The sequence below is a fragment of the Vidua chalybeata genome, chromosome 12 (genome assembly GCF_026979565.1).
Source record: "Vidua chalybeata isolate OUT-0048 chromosome 12, bVidCha1 merged haplotype, whole genome shotgun sequence".
NCBI lineage: Eukaryota > Metazoa > Chordata > Aves > Passeriformes > Viduidae > Vidua > Vidua chalybeata.
The window spans coordinates 13,950,309-13,969,590 of NC_071541.1; the positions used below are offsets into that span (position 1 = coordinate 13,950,309).

The 19,282-nt window shown below is 39.1% G+C and overlaps 2 protein-coding genes and 1 long non-coding RNA gene across 3 annotated transcripts in view; 2 read left to right on the top strand and 1 right to left on the bottom strand.

The window, feature by feature from the left end:
* Positions 1 to 1,334: 1,334 nt before the first annotated feature.
* Positions 1,335 to 13,579, top strand: CHDH (choline dehydrogenase). Its single transcript, XM_053953668.1, has 8 exons — positions 1,335 to 1,502; positions 4,009 to 4,806; positions 5,224 to 5,375; positions 8,156 to 8,285; positions 8,969 to 9,103; positions 10,229 to 10,371; positions 11,201 to 11,303; positions 11,884 to 13,579. The coding sequence occupies exons 2-8, from the start codon at positions 4,062 to 4,064 to the stop codon at positions 12,300 to 12,302; spliced, it is 1,827 nt and encodes a 608-aa protein (XP_053809643.1). The 5' UTR covers positions 1,335 to 1,502; positions 4,009 to 4,061; the 3' UTR covers positions 12,303 to 13,579.
* A 203-nt stretch (positions 13,580 to 13,782) lies between these two features.
* The window catches only part of LOC128794068 (uncharacterized), a 44,052-nt gene continuing 38,552 nt past the window's right edge, over positions 13,783 to 19,282 (top strand). Inside the window, exon 1 of the long non-coding RNA XR_008432975.1 lies at positions 13,783 to 13,983. This is a non-coding gene — a long non-coding RNA (uncharacterized LOC128794068). The remainder of the gene's footprint in view (positions 13,984 to 19,282) is intronic.
* Positions 16,609 to 19,282, bottom strand: part of CACNA1D (calcium voltage-gated channel subunit alpha1 D) — a 168,770-nt gene continuing 166,096 nt past the window's right edge. The window contains exon 51 of the mRNA XM_053953667.1: positions 16,609 to 18,838. Coding sequence (XP_053809642.1) covers positions 18,545 to 18,838 — 294 coding nt within the window. The 3' untranslated portion in view covers positions 16,609 to 18,544. The remainder of the gene's footprint in view (positions 18,839 to 19,282) is intronic.

Sequence of the window (19,282 nt, forward strand, 5' to 3'; positions counted from 1 at the left end):
ACAAGTAATTAAGCTAGAAAATTATTAATGGTTCAATACATTCTGAGAAGAGTGGTAAGGAAGGACATGGAAAAGACCCACTACAATCAGCATCAAAGATATTGTAGCAGAGACCACTGTCCTCCAATGATGTCAGGAAAAAGTACAAGATGTCACACACAATAATCTTGGTTTGTCTTCATTATATCAGCTTTGTTCTGCCATGAGCATTCTGAACAGGTAAACAAGACTCCTGGGTTTACCCTCCAGGAATGGCACTCCTCTTCACATTACCAATCCCTGGCCATTTCTCAGGGAATTTTGAGATACTCTTATTACCAGCACATTTTAATGCAGTTTAGTCTACAAAGAGCATGCACCACATTCGCATATACTGAAGATATTCAGAGGACAAAGCCAATAGAGAAGTAACTTATCTGAGTTATATTGTGGAATTATTTGTTCTTCTGCCTACCCAGTGGGAAACTGTTCAGAGTTATGATTGAACACACACTTTTCAGTGATACAACCAAACCCGAAAGTCGTCATTGCTGAGGTAACGAATCAGTCAACACAGGCAGGCCCGACGGGAGAGCGCGTTTGCTGCTCTCACTTCAAACCAAGGCTTTCTCCTGGGAACACGCTTGGACAGGTAAGGATCGCAGTTAAAGCCTTCAGCTGCAAGTTCCAGCTCAACTTTCACGGGCTGCCTTCGAGCACTGCGCCCAGCGCTCATCCATACAGAGATACCTCCCGTCAGTGCCGGGACGGAGCGAGGCGCGGGCACGGAGCGGGAACACCTGGGGTTCCATCCCCAGCCGCGATGCAGCTCCCAGTGCTCCCACTGGAAAGCGTTTTCGCAGCCGAGGATGGGGGAAACGTTTTTTCGGCCCCGCCAAGAGAGGGGTGAAAAAGTTGCAGCACTCCGGGAAGGAGCGGGGTGGGGTCGCCTCAGCGCGGGGCTGGCTCTACCCCGCGCCCCGGAGTTCCGCGGCGGAGCTGGCAGCCCTGTCACGGCGGAGTGCGGGAGCACCCGGGCTGCTCAGCCGCCCGGGGACTCCGGCGGGATGGACGAGGCCGAGGACTTCGCCCGCTGCCCCTCTGGGCGCTTTCCGTTCTGGCGAAGCCGCTCTGGCACAGCCTGCACAGCGGCCAAAGGGTGCATTCCGGGGGGGAAGTCCCAGCCGCGCTCCTGCCCTGCCTCCCCGCGGACTCTCCCCACACAGCCCGCACTCGCCCTCCCGCCGGGGCCCCCGCGATCCCAGGGACCACCCCGCGCTCCGCCCGCCGGGCTGGGCGGCGGCTGCGAGGGTCGGCGGCGGCCCCCACACAAGAGCGGCCTCCCCGGCCTGGGCTGAGACAGACGCGGCCTGTGGGTGCCCCGTTCTGAGGACGGGACCGGGACAGAGCCATCACCCTCCTGCTCGGGCGGCCGGGCGGGAGCCCCCAGAGCGGGGTCGCGGGCAGCCCCGGACCCGCCGGAGCTCACAGACACGCTTGTGCACGGAGGAGGAATCGGCGAGGTAAGTGGGCTTGAGCACTTTCAGCCCTGGAAATGAAACTCACCACAAAGTGTTTGAAAGTGAATGAACTTTCTCCCTAGCAGGAATGAAGGGAAAGTTAGTCCTAAACATTCTGCAGCAGATACATTTAAACCTGTTACACAGCCTGCAACAGGGAAAAACAAACAAAAAGCAAGATCTGCTTTAGCTTGAGGAGCGCTTCCTCCTGCCCTTTACACAGTCAGGCCTGACAGCATTTGGTGGTAACATGAAGGGTTAACGTCCAGACAAAGCCCCATTGCTCCGCTACATTATGTGCTGTCTGTGCTGTGGACATCTCTGGGAGAGGGTCTTGTTTTCCATCTGCTAAAGAGAATATTCTTGTTTCTCCTCTGTCAACAGAACAGGAGGTAAGTGTTTCAGGCACAGTGACCCTCTCCTTTTTGTTTCAAGATCAGTTTAGAAGAAATGGGGTAGGGTAGTGCTCATGCAGAGGGACCACTGAAAGAAGGGAGTGGATGTGAATCAATATGGCAAAAAGAAATGTGCATTGAAACTAGTATTTTACTCTATTGAAACCAGTGTTTTAATCCATTCAATCAAAACGTGTGCTAGATTTATATTAAATCAGACTGCCTTGATTTTTGACCTCTGCACTTCAGAACTCAAAAGCGCCAAGGTTTGTGAATCATCTACACACCGACTGTCAAAGTCACTCGACTGTTATGGCTGGACACTGCTGACTGACTTCACTCCCAGCTCTCTTTGCAAGACAAAAATTCTCTCAGGTGTTATTCTGCCAGTCCTGTTCCATTTGAAGTAAAATAACAGCAAAACGCAAAGAAAACCATTGCAACATTTAGAAGAGTTGGTCATAAAACTATAGTTCCCTACTGGGACAGAGTATCTTTCCCAGATTATCAGGACCCAGGCCCATATTCTACCAACCCCCTCACCAATTTGCTGCTCCTGGATCAATAGAGCCCACCAGTTCTGCAGGTTAAACACAGGTACTGCAAAACCATAACCCTCTTCTTCACAACCAAAACAAGTAAAAATATCCCTACCTTTGCATCACAAGAAGATGATAAACCTTTTTCTTCAACAAAGAATCCTTTAATAGACTTTACTTGCAAAAAAAAAAAAAAAAAAAAAAAACCACAAAAAAAACCTGACACATCCCCATCTTCAGCTGGGAACAATTTCAAATTATCCATGTGAGGAGAATCAGCTGTGTGAACTTTAGGCTCAGACATATCCCCAGCATCTTTTTTTTTTTTCTTTACAGACCAAATTGTTATCCATGGCTGGTTGTTCATTCAGAAATTTTGGGGTTTGTACAGCCTCAAACAAGTTTATTACAAGTTTTTCTAAGAAAAGTCAGAGAGTTATGCGTCTTCCCTTCTATTTCCCAAGAGTAAAGGAACATACTTTTGCAAATGAATGTGTATAAAATTTTAATTGTACATGGAAAATTTTTAACATTTAGCAGCAATTTACACCTAATTTTGTTACAGAGGATTCAGGAGAATGCTTGCTTATCTCTCTCAGCTGGGCAGTGCTGGAAGAGATAAGTGTAATGGACTCTGGATAAGTTGCTGTCTCTAGAATACACAACAGCTTAGACAGAAGTCATGGGCCAGAGAGAAGTACTATTTACTTCCAAGGACACCCCACTTCACTAATTGTTGAGACCAAAAGGAATGGTTTCAGGAGGAAGGAGCAGGAAAAACCCTTCAGGCTGGCCAGCAGTACCTGTGACACACAGAAAATCTGGCACTGAGTCCCTGTGCCCAAACCAGTGCAACACAGAGCTAAACCTGTGGTACTTCCAAGGCTCACAGGCTTCTCTGAAAGTAAAAAACTTGCCATTCTTACTCAGCCTAAGGATCTGGTGGCATTAGATTGTAACTGTACTTGGAGTACTCTTGCAGGATCTGGGTGTAGTAGCAAGGTAGAAAGGCAGAGATGAAGAGATCTTGCCTTTCCCTGTGTTAGGAGACACACCTGCAAATCCAGCAGTTTTCACCTTAGGGATAGCTGGGAATGAGTTTGTGACACGTTTGTTTTGTTGTGACACTCTTTGGCAGAATGTGCAGTGAGCATATTCATCATTTCCATTGTGAATTGCCTTGTGTGATATCACTGTCACAGACTCACAGGGAAGTTTTTGAAATTGTTGTTGTTCTTAAATTCTTGCCTATTAGAGGTAGATAGAGAGAGACTACAAGGAATGCAAAAGTTTCTGCCTCTTCTGGGTTTGGCAAATACTTGAAATTTTTCATCTGTCTCAGGAACCAGAAGTAAATCAAAATCAGACTACACATAATATAGGATAGTACATTTGACTGCTGCATAGACTGCATTAAAAGAATAATTAGACAGTAAATGTTTACCTGTTTGTTGCCATTGTTAACTTTTTGGGTAGTGCAAATGGGTAAAGTATACCATTGTCACCTGAAAATGACTGACATATTAGAGGTAGTAATGGTTACATCTTAATTAGTATCTTTGGGTTTTCTCCTAGGGTAAACCACTGGATTTTTGTCAGAAATTCTGCAAGAGTGACTATCAGTAAAGATGTCATATTTAATGAGAGGATTTAAATGTCACAGTCCTGTGATGTGTAAGGTAGCAGGAAGCGTGTTTAAAGCACACACATTAAAGAACACGTTCGGCATCAATGAACAATTCAAAATTTCACGTGCATCGTCTCAACTGAGCTCTGAAAAGACAAACTCTTATAATTACATCATTGTAGGAGCTGGATCAGCAGGCTGTGTGCTGGCCAACAGGCTGACAGAAGACCCGCACAGCACTGTGCTGCTTTTGGAAGCAGGCCCTAAGGACACACTCCTGGGCAGTATAAGGCTGATGTGGAAGATCCACATGCCTGCTGCCTTAACGTACAACCTCTGCGATGAGAAATACAACTGGTACTACCACACCACTCCGCAGCGGCACATGGACAGCCGAGTGATGTACTGGCCCCGGGGCAGGGTGTGGGGCGGCTCCTCCTCTCTCAATGCCATGGTCTACGTCCGCGGGCACGCCGAGGATTACAACCGCTGGAGCAGGGAGGGGGCTCTAGGCTGGGACTACGAGCGCTGCCTGCCCTATTTTAAGAAGGCACAGACACACGAACTGGGGCCGGATCAGTACAGAGGTGGGAATGGCCCCCTGCATGTGTCAAGAGGGAAAACAAACCATCCTCTCCATCAGGCATTCCTGGAGGCAGCCCAGCAAGCCGGGTATCCCTTCACGGATGACATGAATGGCTACCAGCAGGAAGGCTTTGGCTGGATGGACATGACTATACACCAAGGTAAACCATGAAGGGGTCCTCAAGTAATTTCTGTTTCTGACCCAGAAATAATGTTGAAATATGGACATATAATCTGCACTGAATGCCATTTGAGTGTTTAGGTTACTGCCCGGCTATGGCACTCTGTATTTACACCCTATTCATTTCTCAGCAGCTTGCTATCTGTACAGTGAAGTACAGTATACTTCATTGCAAGTTGCATTGATAGGGAAGTCCTGATTCACAGTTAAATTATGTCATTGTGAAGTTTGTTATGTTAAAATAATATCTTTAATTATTATATCAAATCACATTTGCTTTGAACTCTATAAACTCTATGAAGACTTCCCCTCTGTAGGCATCCTGGTGGTTATTGGCCAAAATCTGAAGCATACTGAGCATGACTGTTTTGATGTTTAATGTAAATATACATTGTAGGTCAAAGATGGAGCACAGCTAGTGCTTATCTTCGCCCAGCCATATCACGCCCAAATTTCTCAGTTGCAGAGAAGACACTTGTAACAAAAATCTTGTTCCAAGGAACAAAATGCATTGGTATTGAGTGTGTGAAAAATGGGCAAAGGAAAAAGGTAAGAGATTTTCAATTTCCAGTATGAAAGGTATGAATCAAAGCTAAATTATATATATATTTTTTAAGTCTACTAAAAATGGCACTTTACTGTGCAAAATGTTCTCTTTTGTTAGAGGTTATGTTGTTTCTTACAATATATGATTCCTTGTCAGTTATTTTACAGTAGATGATACTCCAGTTGTATTGATTTAGAGATTAACTTCATCATCACATTTCCATCTCCCAGTGCTGAGGGGACAGGCCATAACTTGATGTTCCACAGAGCATTGTGTAAGACTGGAGCCTCTGGTGCAACCATGCCCTGTCCCAGCACATTGACCAGAGTGCTGCAAGGGGGATGTTTCTGAAAAACAATTCTGGCAGGGGAAAATCTGTAAAAGCCAGACACTGAAATCTGAATGGCTCGAGGGATAGATGACAAATCTTGCCTAATGGTTGGCTGTGGAATGAATATTTCACAGTTTCAGTCCAATTTCCACTGAAAATATGATTGCGTGGAAGGAAGCTTGAATTGTCATTACAAAACTCTGGATAATTGGTTCATTTTGTGCCTCTTTCAATCCATTGACCTCTGTAAGACCCAAACCATCCTCACTTCCTTTAACAGCTGATTATGGATTAGTCTGTAGCTAGGATATTGCCTGAAAGGGGCTTGTATGCTAATAACCTAAGATATTTGGTCACAAAGGACTATAAAACAATTACGAAGTTGAATAATAATATCCTAGAGAGAGCTGAGTACAGATCTTGGTGCTTTGAGTTCAGTAAGCCTTATTAAACTCAGCGGACAAGTTCTGTGACTGAGCACCTGCCAGAAGTTAAAATGCAGTATAAATAATCTGTTCTTTGATTTTCTAAAGCACAGATCAAATCTGCTGCTTCCTAAGTGGATTGCAAATTATAATAATTTTACCAATATGAAACAAAAGTTGCAGAACCTTTAACTGATTTCATAAGCTATTAAATTTCTGTGAAAACAGTACCTCTAATGGCTGTTCTTGTGCAATTATCAAGATCAATTTTGTTGAAGAAATTCTTGGAATTCAATTACACATGATCAAAGACTTTCTGAATATTGGACCATTTAATTGCAAAATTCTTCGATTGCTATGAATTTTCACACATACTAATATATGCATGAATTCTACGTAGTGAATAATATATGTTTATATCATGTATTGTACAAAATACACCCTCAAAATATTTCCCTTCATTCTCTCCCCCTCCTCCCCCTCTTCCAGCATCAAAACTGCAGGATTAGTATCTGCTTTTACTTTCTGGAAAATTTTATACCTGTCAGGATGGAAGAACTAATAATTTTATTGCATAATGAACATCAAGATGAAGCAATTGACTACATTAAAGTGTTTTTGGTTTTACAGTCTATTTGAGATATAATCTCTTTTACGTCAGTCATCAGCAAAGTGAAAAGATTAAAAGATTAAAACCTGATTCAAAAGTTATTCAAAACGTATTCACCGGCCAATGACTTGTTACTTTGTCTAACACTGAAGTCCTAGAGATCTCCCAGGACTCCAGTAAGCCCTCTGACAAAAGTAGGAAAGGTAGACTGGAGTTTTTAAGTTCAGAATCAAGCAGAAAAGTTTATTTATACTTCATATTTCATATAAAGGATGAAAATTTTTTAATGTATTATAGACTAACTCAAACAAAAGTGTATCAGTCACTTTTCCCACTTAGCATTATGGAAAACTTTGTGTGGGCTAGGAATAACTACAGTGCTGCCTTTGCAGGGGGTTTAGACTGAGCAAGCATCGTTTGAATGCTGCTCTGAACAAACTGGTACCAGTTCTGTGTGTACTAAAGAAAATGTAAATAAGTTAAATAAGTTTGTATAACATGTAAAATACAGCTCTAAGTATTGATTCAGCAGGCTCTGATATGGTGTTTATTAGTCTTAACATACTAATGATTGCTCAGAGTAAAGCAGTAACAAACAAAAGATAACAGCACTGGCCATCTGTTGACCATATTGGATAAATAGTGTGAAAATGCTTTTTATTATTATTACACTTGGATGTTACTGTAGCAACATTTTGCCATTTTCTGTATAGCTGAGGTGTCATTCAGAAAGGACAGGGTTCCAAGTTAATATGCATTCCATGCTAATTTATTAAAACTCTGAGTCAAAGGCAGAGGAGTAATTTAGCAGCCTGTATCATCACCAGCTCAGGGCTCAGACCAAACCATTTGATGAAAAGACTGTCAGCAAAACAAAATTCAATCCATGCCTGCTACTATTTTATCAGTAGTGCTTTAGTGAATCATGGCAGGGGGCTTTTGAGGACTACCATGAGCCAAGAAATCAAACCTTAGCCTTGGCTGAATTAAAAAAAAATAAGCTCCTGAGAATTTTTGAGCTACCATGTCTGTGAATTCCAAATCTTCCTTAGGAGTTGCAGTTTTTATTTATAAAGGTTTGCTGAAAATGGCAGAGAAGCTCAGCTGCCTGATCTGAGTGCCACAGGTAATATTCCCCTGGCAAGTAGGACAGGAGCTGGGCTGAATGTTTCTGTGCCATACAGTTTGAATGGATTGTAAAGATGGGAATAAATACAAAAATGATCAAAGCAAAAGCTTGATTACTTCTCTCTGTGGAAAATTCTGACAAAAGAGGAATACATTTACTTGAGGAAAATGTGAGGGAAGGGTGTCTAATCTGGATCAGAACAGCATATCCAAGCAGCAGCCCCTGATGTTGCTTGCATTCAGCTCAGGCTTTATAATCTTAGGGATTTTGTGCTCATTTCCTTTTAGGTTTTTGCCAATAAGGAAGTTATTTTGAGTGGAGGTGCCATAAATTCTCCCCAGCTGCTTATGTTGTCTGGAATTGGAAATGCAGATGATCTAAAAAAACTGGGGATCCCTGTTGTTTGCCATCTTCCTGGTAATTTTTTTCTTTCTTCTTTCATCTTCCTATGGATGCAACGGAACGACCATTAAATTAAATTAATCATGAAATAGAGTTTTCTTTATGTTAAGTTGTGTAGACTGAAACACATGTTGAAAACGTTTGTTACAAATCAGTGGAAAGATGTGTTGATTTTATACAAATCAGTGATTTTAGAACTAAGCAACAAACTCCTACTCTTTCTTCACCACATTTGACAGTAAAAATGCCTTTCTGAAGGCATATTTTTATAGTTAAGCAGCACACTTGTCATTAAGAGCTTTGAATTAGTTTTGATCCACTACACATTGTGTAAACTCCCACTATCATAGATATTCAAACATAGAAGAAATAACATGAACTTTTCCTTAAAGCCAAAGAAGTTAGCACAGTATTTAGAAGCCATATCTGGCAATTTTAGAACAACTGATATATCTGCCATTTAACTTTCTATTTTCATTCTAGTTATGCTATGTTTATGTAAAACTTTATTCTGACATGAGCAAAAGGCTGATGTGACTCATGGCCTTGGTCTGTGACACCACTGCCCTTGTAAGAGCTTGGTTCAGTTCCCACTTAAGATGTTCTCTGCTTTAAACATGGTGGGTAATCTTTCTGTGTGAAATAACATTTTTTTTCCTCTCACTTTCTTCTCCCTCCCCTCTTTCTCCCCTCTGCAGGAGTAGGCCAGAACCTACAAGATCATTTAGAAGTGTATGTCCAGCAGAAGTGCACCAAACCTATTACTCTATATAGTGCACAAAAGCCACTTAACATGGTGAGGATTGGTCTTGAATGGCTTTGGAAATTTACAGGTATGAAGCAAAGTATGCAATCATTCTACCACTGACTGTTTTAGAATTATGACAGCCTTTTATCCATGAGTTTTATAGTCTGGGAGCCTTAATATATAATCTTTTTCACGCTCTGAGAAATAACTGGAATTTGCAAATGGATTTGAACTATTTCTTTTCTTCTGTACCACAATATTTTAAAATTTTTATATCTTAGGTATGAAGGAGGTTATTATACACTACTTTTAACATTCCTGTATCTCATGCAAAAAAAAATTCTACATTTAAAAATCAGCACTACTAAGAAAAGCTATTGCACAAAAGATGGAGAAAATATTCTATTTTAAATCAATGTAATGTCAATAAAAACATATTGTTGAACTGATTTTTTGTATAACTGTCTCAAAAGAATTTGTTTGTTGCTCTGATCAGAATCCTTTTGCCCTGCAAGTAAATGTGAATTTACTTTCCTTAGAATGAATTTTACAGTACCTCAGTCATGTTCCTTAAAAAGAATCTGTAAATATAATCCTTGATGTCAGTCAAATAGCTTGGCCAAAGTTGAGCTCTACATCACTTACTGAATTATGTTATTATTTGACAACTTATTCTATGTATATGTTATTCTTTACCATGCAAGTAAATATTGAGGGCCAACTTACAGTTTTAAACAGAAGTGAAAATAACATAAGGCACATTGCAGGGCTTTCATCTTTCCCTTCAGGGCAGACACTGTGGATGGCCCTGCCTATCCCATGTGACTGATGGGATAACTGGAGTGCACATCATGGAGTGAGCAGTGCAGGAGTATCAGGATGTGCAGCCAGTTCCCTCCACACCTGTCAGGATTCAAATCTGGAATCAGACCCTTGGCCTGCCAGTTACTGATAACTGTAACATCCCATCCTCAGATCAGTGGGAATTCCAAAGTTATGCATATTTACATTTATCCAGGAATTAAAAAGCAGATGATAGTGGTGCACAGTGCCTAAACTACAAGCTGTTCATAATGGATTTGCATTCCTTGCAGCTGATGCTGTACAAATCAATTATTCATGGTAGTTCATCTACAGGTTAAAAACAAGTGGACTTGTTGCTCTTTGGAGGTATTTTAATGGCATCTTCTCCCTCCTTTACACTCCCTAGGTGAGGGAGCCACTTCCCACCTGGAATCTGGTGGTTTCATCCGGAGTGAACCAGGGGTTCCTCACCCTGACATCCAGTTCCACTTTCTTCCTTCCCAGGTGATTGACCATGGTCGGGTTGCTTCCACAATGGAAGCTTACCAGGTGAGTGGAAGAGAATGTTCCAGTAAGACTTTGTAGCCATTAGCAAGGAGCTTTATGCTCCATTATAAATGTTGATAATCTGGCAATATACTGAAAAATACTTTGTTCAGTATAATATGAAATAGACTGCTTAACCTCCTTAATTGGGGAAAAAACACCTCCTTGTTATTTGATATTGTCAGCAAAATATGTTAGTTTTTATCTCTGGGAAAGAAGGCAAGTGTTGAATTAAGTATTCACTCTACTGAAGTGCCCTAGTACTGTGAGTTAGGACACAATTTTGCAGTGGAACAAAACTGTTCCACTGCAGTTTAGACAAAGCTTTAAGTGAAAATATATAGAAACACTGGCACAAATCCAAGCCCCTTTTAAACTAGCATCTTGATCCAAAACTCTGAATGTTAATTCTGGGGAACTGTCACTGAGTATACATGCTTTTCCTTACTAGTCTTTTTCCTTCAGAGACATAATAATTTGGTCCAGTTGCTGATTGTCTTAGAGTGCTTTGATACTACTAAATTGGAATGGCTGTATTTTAAAAGAAAAGAACAGCTGTGAATTGACAGGCATATTTGCTCTCTACAATGGAATTACATATTTAGAAAAGAAATTATATAAAATGGGAAAATGTTCAAAGGTATTTTCCACTATCTCTGGTTAATGTTTATAATATGCTGAATTTGTAAAGTCTCTCTAAATTGCAAAAAAAAAAAAAAAAAAACTAACACAAAAACAAAAAAAAAAGGCAAAATCCCCCAAAAATACTCCATGCTGAATTTGGAAGCATACCTGGTGGGATTGTGTGATGAGTACAGCGTGGGTGTTGCAGGTCCACGTGGGACCCATGAGGAGCACAAGTGTGGGCTGGCTGAAGCTGAAGAGTTCAGACCCAAATGACCACCCCATCATTGAGCCCAACTACCTGTCAACAGGTAATTGCAGCCTCTCCCTGCTCTGTCAGCTTATTTCCCACCTGTTTCAGTAGCTGATTATTGTACCTACTCAACACTAGTTCAGAAGTGCTGGTTGGTACATTGTTAGTTAATTCTCATTTATTAAAAGTCAACTAGTATGAAAAGAGGTGATTGTGCAATGCACTGTATAAGCTAGAAAGAATTCCCTGGTGGGGAGGAAGTCAGAATTCTTGGTATCTGCTGTGTCTTGCTGTTCATTTCATCACTACCTCTGCTTGTGAAGGAGTAATTCATTTTGCTGCTTTGTGTTGAGACTATTTTCCTTCTCCTAGACAGTGGGTAAAGCAAGATAAAGTGCAACTCCTCATAGTTCGCATCTTTCCTTTTGGGCTTGTGCAATATAACCAAGTTTTGTTCACATTGGATGTAAATATCTGTGACTTAAAAAAAAATCTGCTTTATCATGGCTTTCAGCAAGAAGTGAGAGACTTTCCTTCCAGCTTTTTTTTCCACAATGCTGCTTTTTTCTGTTCTGCATTCTGTATATACTAGTAAATTAAATATGTACTTACAATTTTCTTATTTTCTCTCTATACAGAAAGAGATATTTGGGAATTCCGCCAGTGTGTCAAGTTGACCAGAGAGATCTTTGCTCAGAAAGCTTTTGAAAAATTTCGTGGGCCTGAAATTCAACCAGGATATCATGTTCAGTCTGACAAAGAAATAGATGCTTTTATAAGGCAGAAGGCTGATAGTGCCTATCATCCTTCCTGCACCTGTAAAATGGGTCAGCCTTCAGACAGCACCGCTGTAGTGGATCCCCAAACAAAAGTAATTGGTGTTGAAAACTTGAGAGTAGTTGATGCTTCAATAATGCCCAGCATTGTCACTGGAAACTTGAATGCCCCAACTATCATGATAGCAGAGAAAGCTGCAGATATAATTAAGGGTCTCCCATCACTTCAAGAGAAAAATGTTCCTGTATATAAGCCCAAGACCTTGGAAACACAGAGATAAATAAATATTCTCATCCTTTCATATCATTTGCTATTTAGGCTTTCATCCGCATGTTGGTATCTCATACTGAATATGCCAATGTGATAAATATCATGAAAAATAACATATCCTATTAAAATAACTATTAATGTGAATAATTTTTTGGTATTAGACTACCTACTGGTTTTTTTAATCAGCTGCCTTAAGTTCCTTTTTTAGAATCATAGAATATGCTGAGTTTCAAGGGACCAGTCAGGATCATTAAGTCCAACTCCTGGCCCTGTGCAGAATGCTCCAAGAATCACAAATTTAGTTAAATATGACCTTTTGTGGTAAATTTAAATTTTCTGTTGAAGAGAAGCTATTTCTAAATGACAAGATGGCTGTACACATCAGCCAGAAATACCATGTGATTGCATGAGGAATGGAAGAGATTAATGTGGGCTATTTTGAAAATGATTATGTTATTTGAAGAATTTTAACTGCTGTGAGAATGTTACCCAGGAAAACAGCTAGTCAGTAATGACCACATCCTGCAAAGAATGGTCAAGCAAGTGTAAGCACTTATGCAATTTCAAATTCCAGAGTTGAATTAGTTTGTATCAGAATTCATAGGAAAGGGAGGAAACTGCATGTGCTCAGAGTTTGTCAAACATGGTTTTTATGAAAGGAATGCATGGTTTACAAATCCCACTCAAAGTTAGATTTCACTAAGCTCAGTCTCTAACTGTAGAGCTTTCAGGGAGAAGACATACAATGTATTTATTGGAACTTATTTTTGTAAAAATGCAGAACTGGAGTTGAAATTTATGAAAATCTACAGGAAAATGTATATTTCTCTTTGTTTTGTTTTGCTTTTGTTTTGGGTTTTTTTGTCACAAAGCGCTTAGTAGAATTCTGCTCACAATTTAAGCTGATGTAGTTTTACCACTCTAGCAGTAAGAGATCTGCACTTTGTATAACATCCTTAAAGCGATTGGTCTTTGCTCAGATGTTTGTTTGCAAAAGATATTCATCAGTAAATATTCTGAATGGTGCCTATCACTCAAATTTTATTTAGAAAAACTACAACCAAACTGTATTTAAAATAAAATATTACTCAAAATAACTATATAACGTCAGATATTAATGATATGGGAAGAGGTCTTTTTAAATTAGAAGGCAAATATCTTATTCAGTGAACCAATGCTATATTCCAGTTAGGACTTAAATATTTGCTTTTTTAATTTTCAGATGTATAAGTTAAGATACTTGAGCTCTCATGGTTGTTTGTAGTGTCAAACTAACTTTCAGGTACTGATTAACTCACAGAAAGAAAATTATTCCATTGATTATTTTGTATTTATTAAGTATTCCAGAGTAACTTCTGACTAAGCAGATGTCAAATCATAAAGTAATATCTTCTGTAGCCTAAGATTGCTCAGGACTTGTGGCAAAGAGAATAAACATTTTTTTCAGAAAAAAAATGGAATTTTACACCATTTTTACAGACTAGAAAACCTTGCTGACTCAGATGTTGGCTGGAGGGACAACTGCAGATGTTTAAGGCAGATACTTGTACCTGGTGCTGCTCTCTGCAAGGCACTGGCTGGAAGCTCTGCTGAAGGAAAGGATTTCATTCCATAGAGCATCTGCATAAACACAAACAAAACCACTGAAGATGGAAGATGACAGCAGTGAACTCTGCTCCTAAGGGAAACAGGTAAACTCTTTCTATGTATGTGATGCAGTCTTTTGAAATGAGGGGAAGAACAAGAACATTTCATGACATAGGTGATTGATTAGCTGAGTTAAGGAGACAATTCCTCTGGTGCAACAGTTTGAGAAAAGCATGGACTGTGTATTGTGTACCTCCTAATGGCAAATAATTTTTTCTCAGCACTCATGCTTGTGAGATTTTTCTTTAAGGGTATTCAGTAAGTTCCAGTGTCATTTGGAATACAATAAGGATATTTTAAGTTTTATACACTGGTGAGACTTACCACAGTGCTGTGCAGTTGAGAAAGGGAGGCAGTTTGGCAAGATGAGACACTGAAGTTCCTGCATTTGCAGATTTACAATGTGGGTTTCCACTCCAGGCATGCAAGATGGGAATTGTTATTATGCAACTGCAGATGATTAACTAGCCATTGGCTTACATAACTTACCACTGAACATGCACAGACCTCTCTGCTGTTATGCCAAACTCTAAAATGAGGAATAAATAGCAAGGTTAGGTATTCATGTGTCTTATGCTCAGGAGACATTGCTGCACTGAGAAATCAGATAATCAGGCATTTCTTCTGAAACATCATCTTTTCTTGCAGTTCTAACCATCCACAGCCATCTTGCAGATTCCTCCCCTTCTAAACACTTAAACATCTTCATTGCTGTGAGCTGCAGTTGCTTTACTAATTCCAGCCTCACTGCTCTAGAACACTGAGGCTCCCTCATGAGATTCCTGTGATGCAGTGCTGAAGGGTTTGTTGCCCTGGGGAAATCTTTAAGTAGTATCAGTTTACCATTAGTTTGTCCTCTGTGTTGTACCTGGTTGCTGATATTGAAGTCCTGTTAAAAATTGTTCTGACTTCCAGCAGAGTCAAGTCTGCTAAAGGGTCCTTAGAATAGGCCTAGGTTATTCTAAGATATCCTGGGGAGCACTGGCAGTCTCACAGCTACAATTAACCATCTTTTACACCTTACTGGACTGCAGAACACAGGTTGTAATTCCACAGTTCTACCTATTTAACAAAACAATACAGTGTGATTATTCCCAATTCTACCCAGATATAAATTCTGTAAGTATGCAGATAATATATTATGTGTTCAAAACCAGTTAACTGTAAAAGCTGTTTAATTCAAGAATTACTAGACCTGCCAGCATGGCTTGGACCAGCAATGGTACTGCAAGAGAGAATACCAGCATCTCCATGGAAATCGCTCGCTGCAGATGCTCCAGGCAGTTGGAGGTCTCTGGTAGGGGACAATGAGATTAAGAAAGAAAAGTGACCAAATACACTTCTTCTGTACATACATTTCAGCTCAAGTTGTTTCAGTATGAGAAGTGCTTTTAAAAGCAGCAGAATATAGCAGTTTATGTAAAATTGCATTGTATTCAATTTATGTAAGATTTTGTACACCACCACCTTAAAATCCTTGCCAAGTGCCTGCTGTCAATTAGTCTGTAACCAAATTAGGCAGTTATAGGAACACTGGAAAAGTGGGCTTGGAATATGCATTTTCTATAAAATAAACATAAAAATTAATTTTGAGGAATAACAAAATATATTAAATTATATTAAATATATATAATATAGCATTAAATAATAATAAAAGTAATTAAATACTTCTTATAGTTAAAATGAACAGGGAGAACACAAGCATATGTTATTACATTATCACAATTTTTAGTCTCAATTCTTCTGTCAGCCAAGCTCCAAAAAAAGACACTGTTCAAATATGAATATATGTTATAAATGCATTTTTTCAGTGAATTTACTTCACTGGAGAATACTTACCAGTGTTTAAATTCTTTACTAGTGTTTTCTCTCATCAAATACATATATAAATAAATTTGTAGTCTCATAAAGGTAACTACATAGAATATGTTCCGCAACTAAATTTCCTTAATTGTTTATTTTTGCAAACTGTTCTCTCATAAAATTTCTTACCTACCTTGAAGAGTCTCTCATCACACTATTAAAGGCTGAGGACAAAGAGCAGGAGAACGCAGTGAGGTCAGCATATTGTTTTCTGTCTCTTTGGAGAAATCACTAATTAAAAATCCTGTCACTCTGCTCAATCTGCTGAACCTGACATTCTATCAAATGTCCATGCTGGACAAAATACAATTCTGAGATTGTCTTCCTCTTTTTTTTTTTTTTTTAATTTAATGTCAGTTGCCTTGAAGGTGGTTATCAGAAGTGGATTTACCACAGTAGGCAGAACTTTGAAATCTACTCATTGTTACTTCACAGGGATAGCTCCACTTTGGCCTCTCAGATTTTTGTTTCTGTGAGCTGGGAAAGTGTAACAAAGTAAGTATTGCTGGGTAACCTACCCAAGAGCTTCCCAAGACAGCATGGAAAATTTATTTAGATGTTTCAGGGTATTTTAGTCAGATTTTCCTAATCATTTCCATAGGTCTGTCTCTAGGGAAGTAGTAATCCCTTTTGCATATGAATACTCTGATTGTTTTATTTCCTTGTGGTTAACAGTGACCATTCATAAAAGACACTGCAGACTGATACCCTCTTCCACATATTCCCTCTTGTTCTTATAACATTGCAAATTGAATTTAACCTTTGGAACTTCTTGGTGAAAAGATATTAGTAAAAGGACTCCCAGGTATAATAAAATTATTACACAGTTTTATTTTGAAGAACATTTTGCATTTTTTTTAATACAAAATGATGTAGGTCAAGAAATAATTTACAAACCTTTAAGTTCTTATCCTGGCATTTGAAATAAGAATGATTTCAGAGGAAGTCTGTAAGCTATTCATAGGAAACTGTCATTATGTACAAAATGTTTATTGACATGTTTTAAACATCACATTTGTAAAAATGTGAACTGGATTGCTATCTAGCATAGGAACTACAGGTAAAACCTGATAAGATAACTTGTTAGAACAAGTCATTGTTATCCAGTGCTAACAAAATAGACAGTAGCTTTCAGGGTGTTTTAATTATCCTCCAAGGTCATTTCAGCCTCAAAGACATTTCAGGGTTTTACTGCATTGTGAACAATATCGAAGCCCTCTCTTGATTGCATAAAAATAAATCTTTGAAATAATACACATAGAACAACAGAAAGGTAAAGGCAATAAAATAATATAATTTCTAAATCAAGGTTTTTGGTTCTGTGTAGAATCATACTATCACATTTCTTCTCTTTCCAAGGAGAGAAAGTAGTACTGAAGTAAAGCATTTTCATTTACCTGTGAAGTATTTTCTGCCTCAGATATTTTCTCTGTCAATTTAAGGTATTGTAGGTATTACACTTCGTCAAAACCAATTTTCTCATGACCAGGAACACCCTGGCATGAATTTGCCAAGGTTTTTGGGTTTTGGGGGGTTTTGCATGGGGTTATAACAAAAATAAAATTAGAGCTTACTTTTCAGTCAAAACAAAAAAAAAAAAAAAAAAAAAAGGAAATTACTTTAAATTTTTAACCTTTCCAAGTATAAGACTGAGTAGTCAACGGTGCATCCCTTTTGCAGAGAGATTCTTTTGACTCAATTATTTTTAAAAAAATCTGATCTGTTGCCAAGTTCACACTTGACACTTTATCCCAAAAAGAGATTTACACTGAAAGGTGGCTCTATTTAAATATTTATGCTATAGATCTATATATTCCAAGTAAAAATACTTCTATCTAGAATTCTGTGGAGAGTTACAATAATTAGGGTCCATAAATATTGCTGCAGTTCAATTACGGTACAATAATTACAAAATATAGAACATCTCTTTACAAATACAAATCATTGTATATTACAATTAATTTACAATATTTTCTACTATATAATTTTTAGCAAACTATCTTATCTAATTCTACTATAACCTGGTTGCAAGTGCATTAGTAAGAATGCAATTATTCCAGTATATTTTGCCCTTAACATGATAGTCATAAAACAGACCATCTGAATGATATTTTCCTATGTAAACTGATGTTACATATGACAGATTATTCTTTATATAACTTCTTTTTCCAACGATCTCTAACAGGTAGAGCATGACAAATCATATTTTAGAAGAGCATTAAGAAAAGAAATCAGGAGGCAAGTTTGAAAACAATGTTAGAATGGATATGCAATGGGTAGCTGATATGCTTTGAGCACTGAGGTAATGACATTATTGGTTGTCATCACTCATCTCATGTTGCTGTTTCCCACACAATCCTGTGCCAGATCTATAGAGACATTATCACTGACAAAATTCTGCTCTACTAGGAAGGACAGCAGCACGAGGTTGAAAGACAGGCAAGATATTACACCTCAGAATCCTGCTCTAGCCCTCAAAAAACTGATTGTCACAATCTGCTTGGTTTCAAAAGAACCTAGTTCCTACAGAGGAACTGAAGATTCCGTGGGAGGAGACTTGACCTACTGCAGCTCTGTTCACATTTCGGCAACCTGGAGATAATAAATTTATTAGCTATGGCTTCCTTGAGGTGCGACATCACTCGTACAAAACTTGGATTGGTTATTCACTCCAGCTAGTGCCTAGCATCTTGAAACTATGAGGCACTTTTTCTGTTATTAGAACATTTTCCTTGCTAAATACTATAAGCTTGTAATGCATATCATTTCATCAGCTAAGTCTTCTTCATATCGTCCCGTTTCTGGCTCTTCGTCGCTGTAGCCAGGACCAAAATCTTGAAGTTCATAATCTTGTCTGCTTAAAATGGGAAACATATCCCCGTTGGTCCCATTGCTGATATTCCCATTGAGAAGGTTACTTGCTGCACTCTCCATCTCATCAATAGTCATGTCACATGCATCAGCAATCTCGTGTTTTGTAGCCGAAACAAATTTAGGATCCTTTGCATACCTTCCTAGGCCTTCAGATATAAGTACCTGGCAGAGGGAGGGGAGAGAGTGAGAATTTCAGTGGAATTACAGAACAACAGACAGATCATAGCATTGCTCATTGATGAAAGCACTAGAAACCCCATGCTGAATCACTGGAGTACAACCCACAGCCAAACTGTACAGGTAAATAACAATTAAATCAACAATGGAAAGTCTCCAAAGAACACCATGATGTGCGATAATGTAAGTGGTGCTGCCGTACATCTGGCACTTCTCCTTAGAGGTCTGGCAGTAGTCTTTGCTGAACATCATTCATCAGGCTGATACACTAAAGACAACAGTTAATACATCTCAGATGGTGCAGTTAGAACAATTGTCTGAAATACAGAATTTTATATGTTCTCGATACTTTAGAGTACATGGAAAAAAGATGTTGAATTCCCATTTGTAAAAACATAATGAAATGTGTTGTTTAGCTCACAGCAGTGG

Bases quoted from the DNA above. Each gene is read 5' to 3' on its own strand.
- CHDH (XM_053953668.1), top strand. From the start codon at position 4,062: ATGTCATATTTAATGAGAGGATTTAAATGTCACAGTCCTGTGATGTGT. The intron at 10,372-11,200 runs GTGAGTGGAAGA...TGGGTGTTGCAG, and splicing joins CCACAATGGAAGCTTACCAG to GTCCACGTGGGACCCATGAG. The intron at 11,304-11,883 runs GTAATTGCAGCC...CTCTCTATACAG, and splicing joins GCCCAACTACCTGTCAACAG to AAAGAGATATTTGGGAATTC.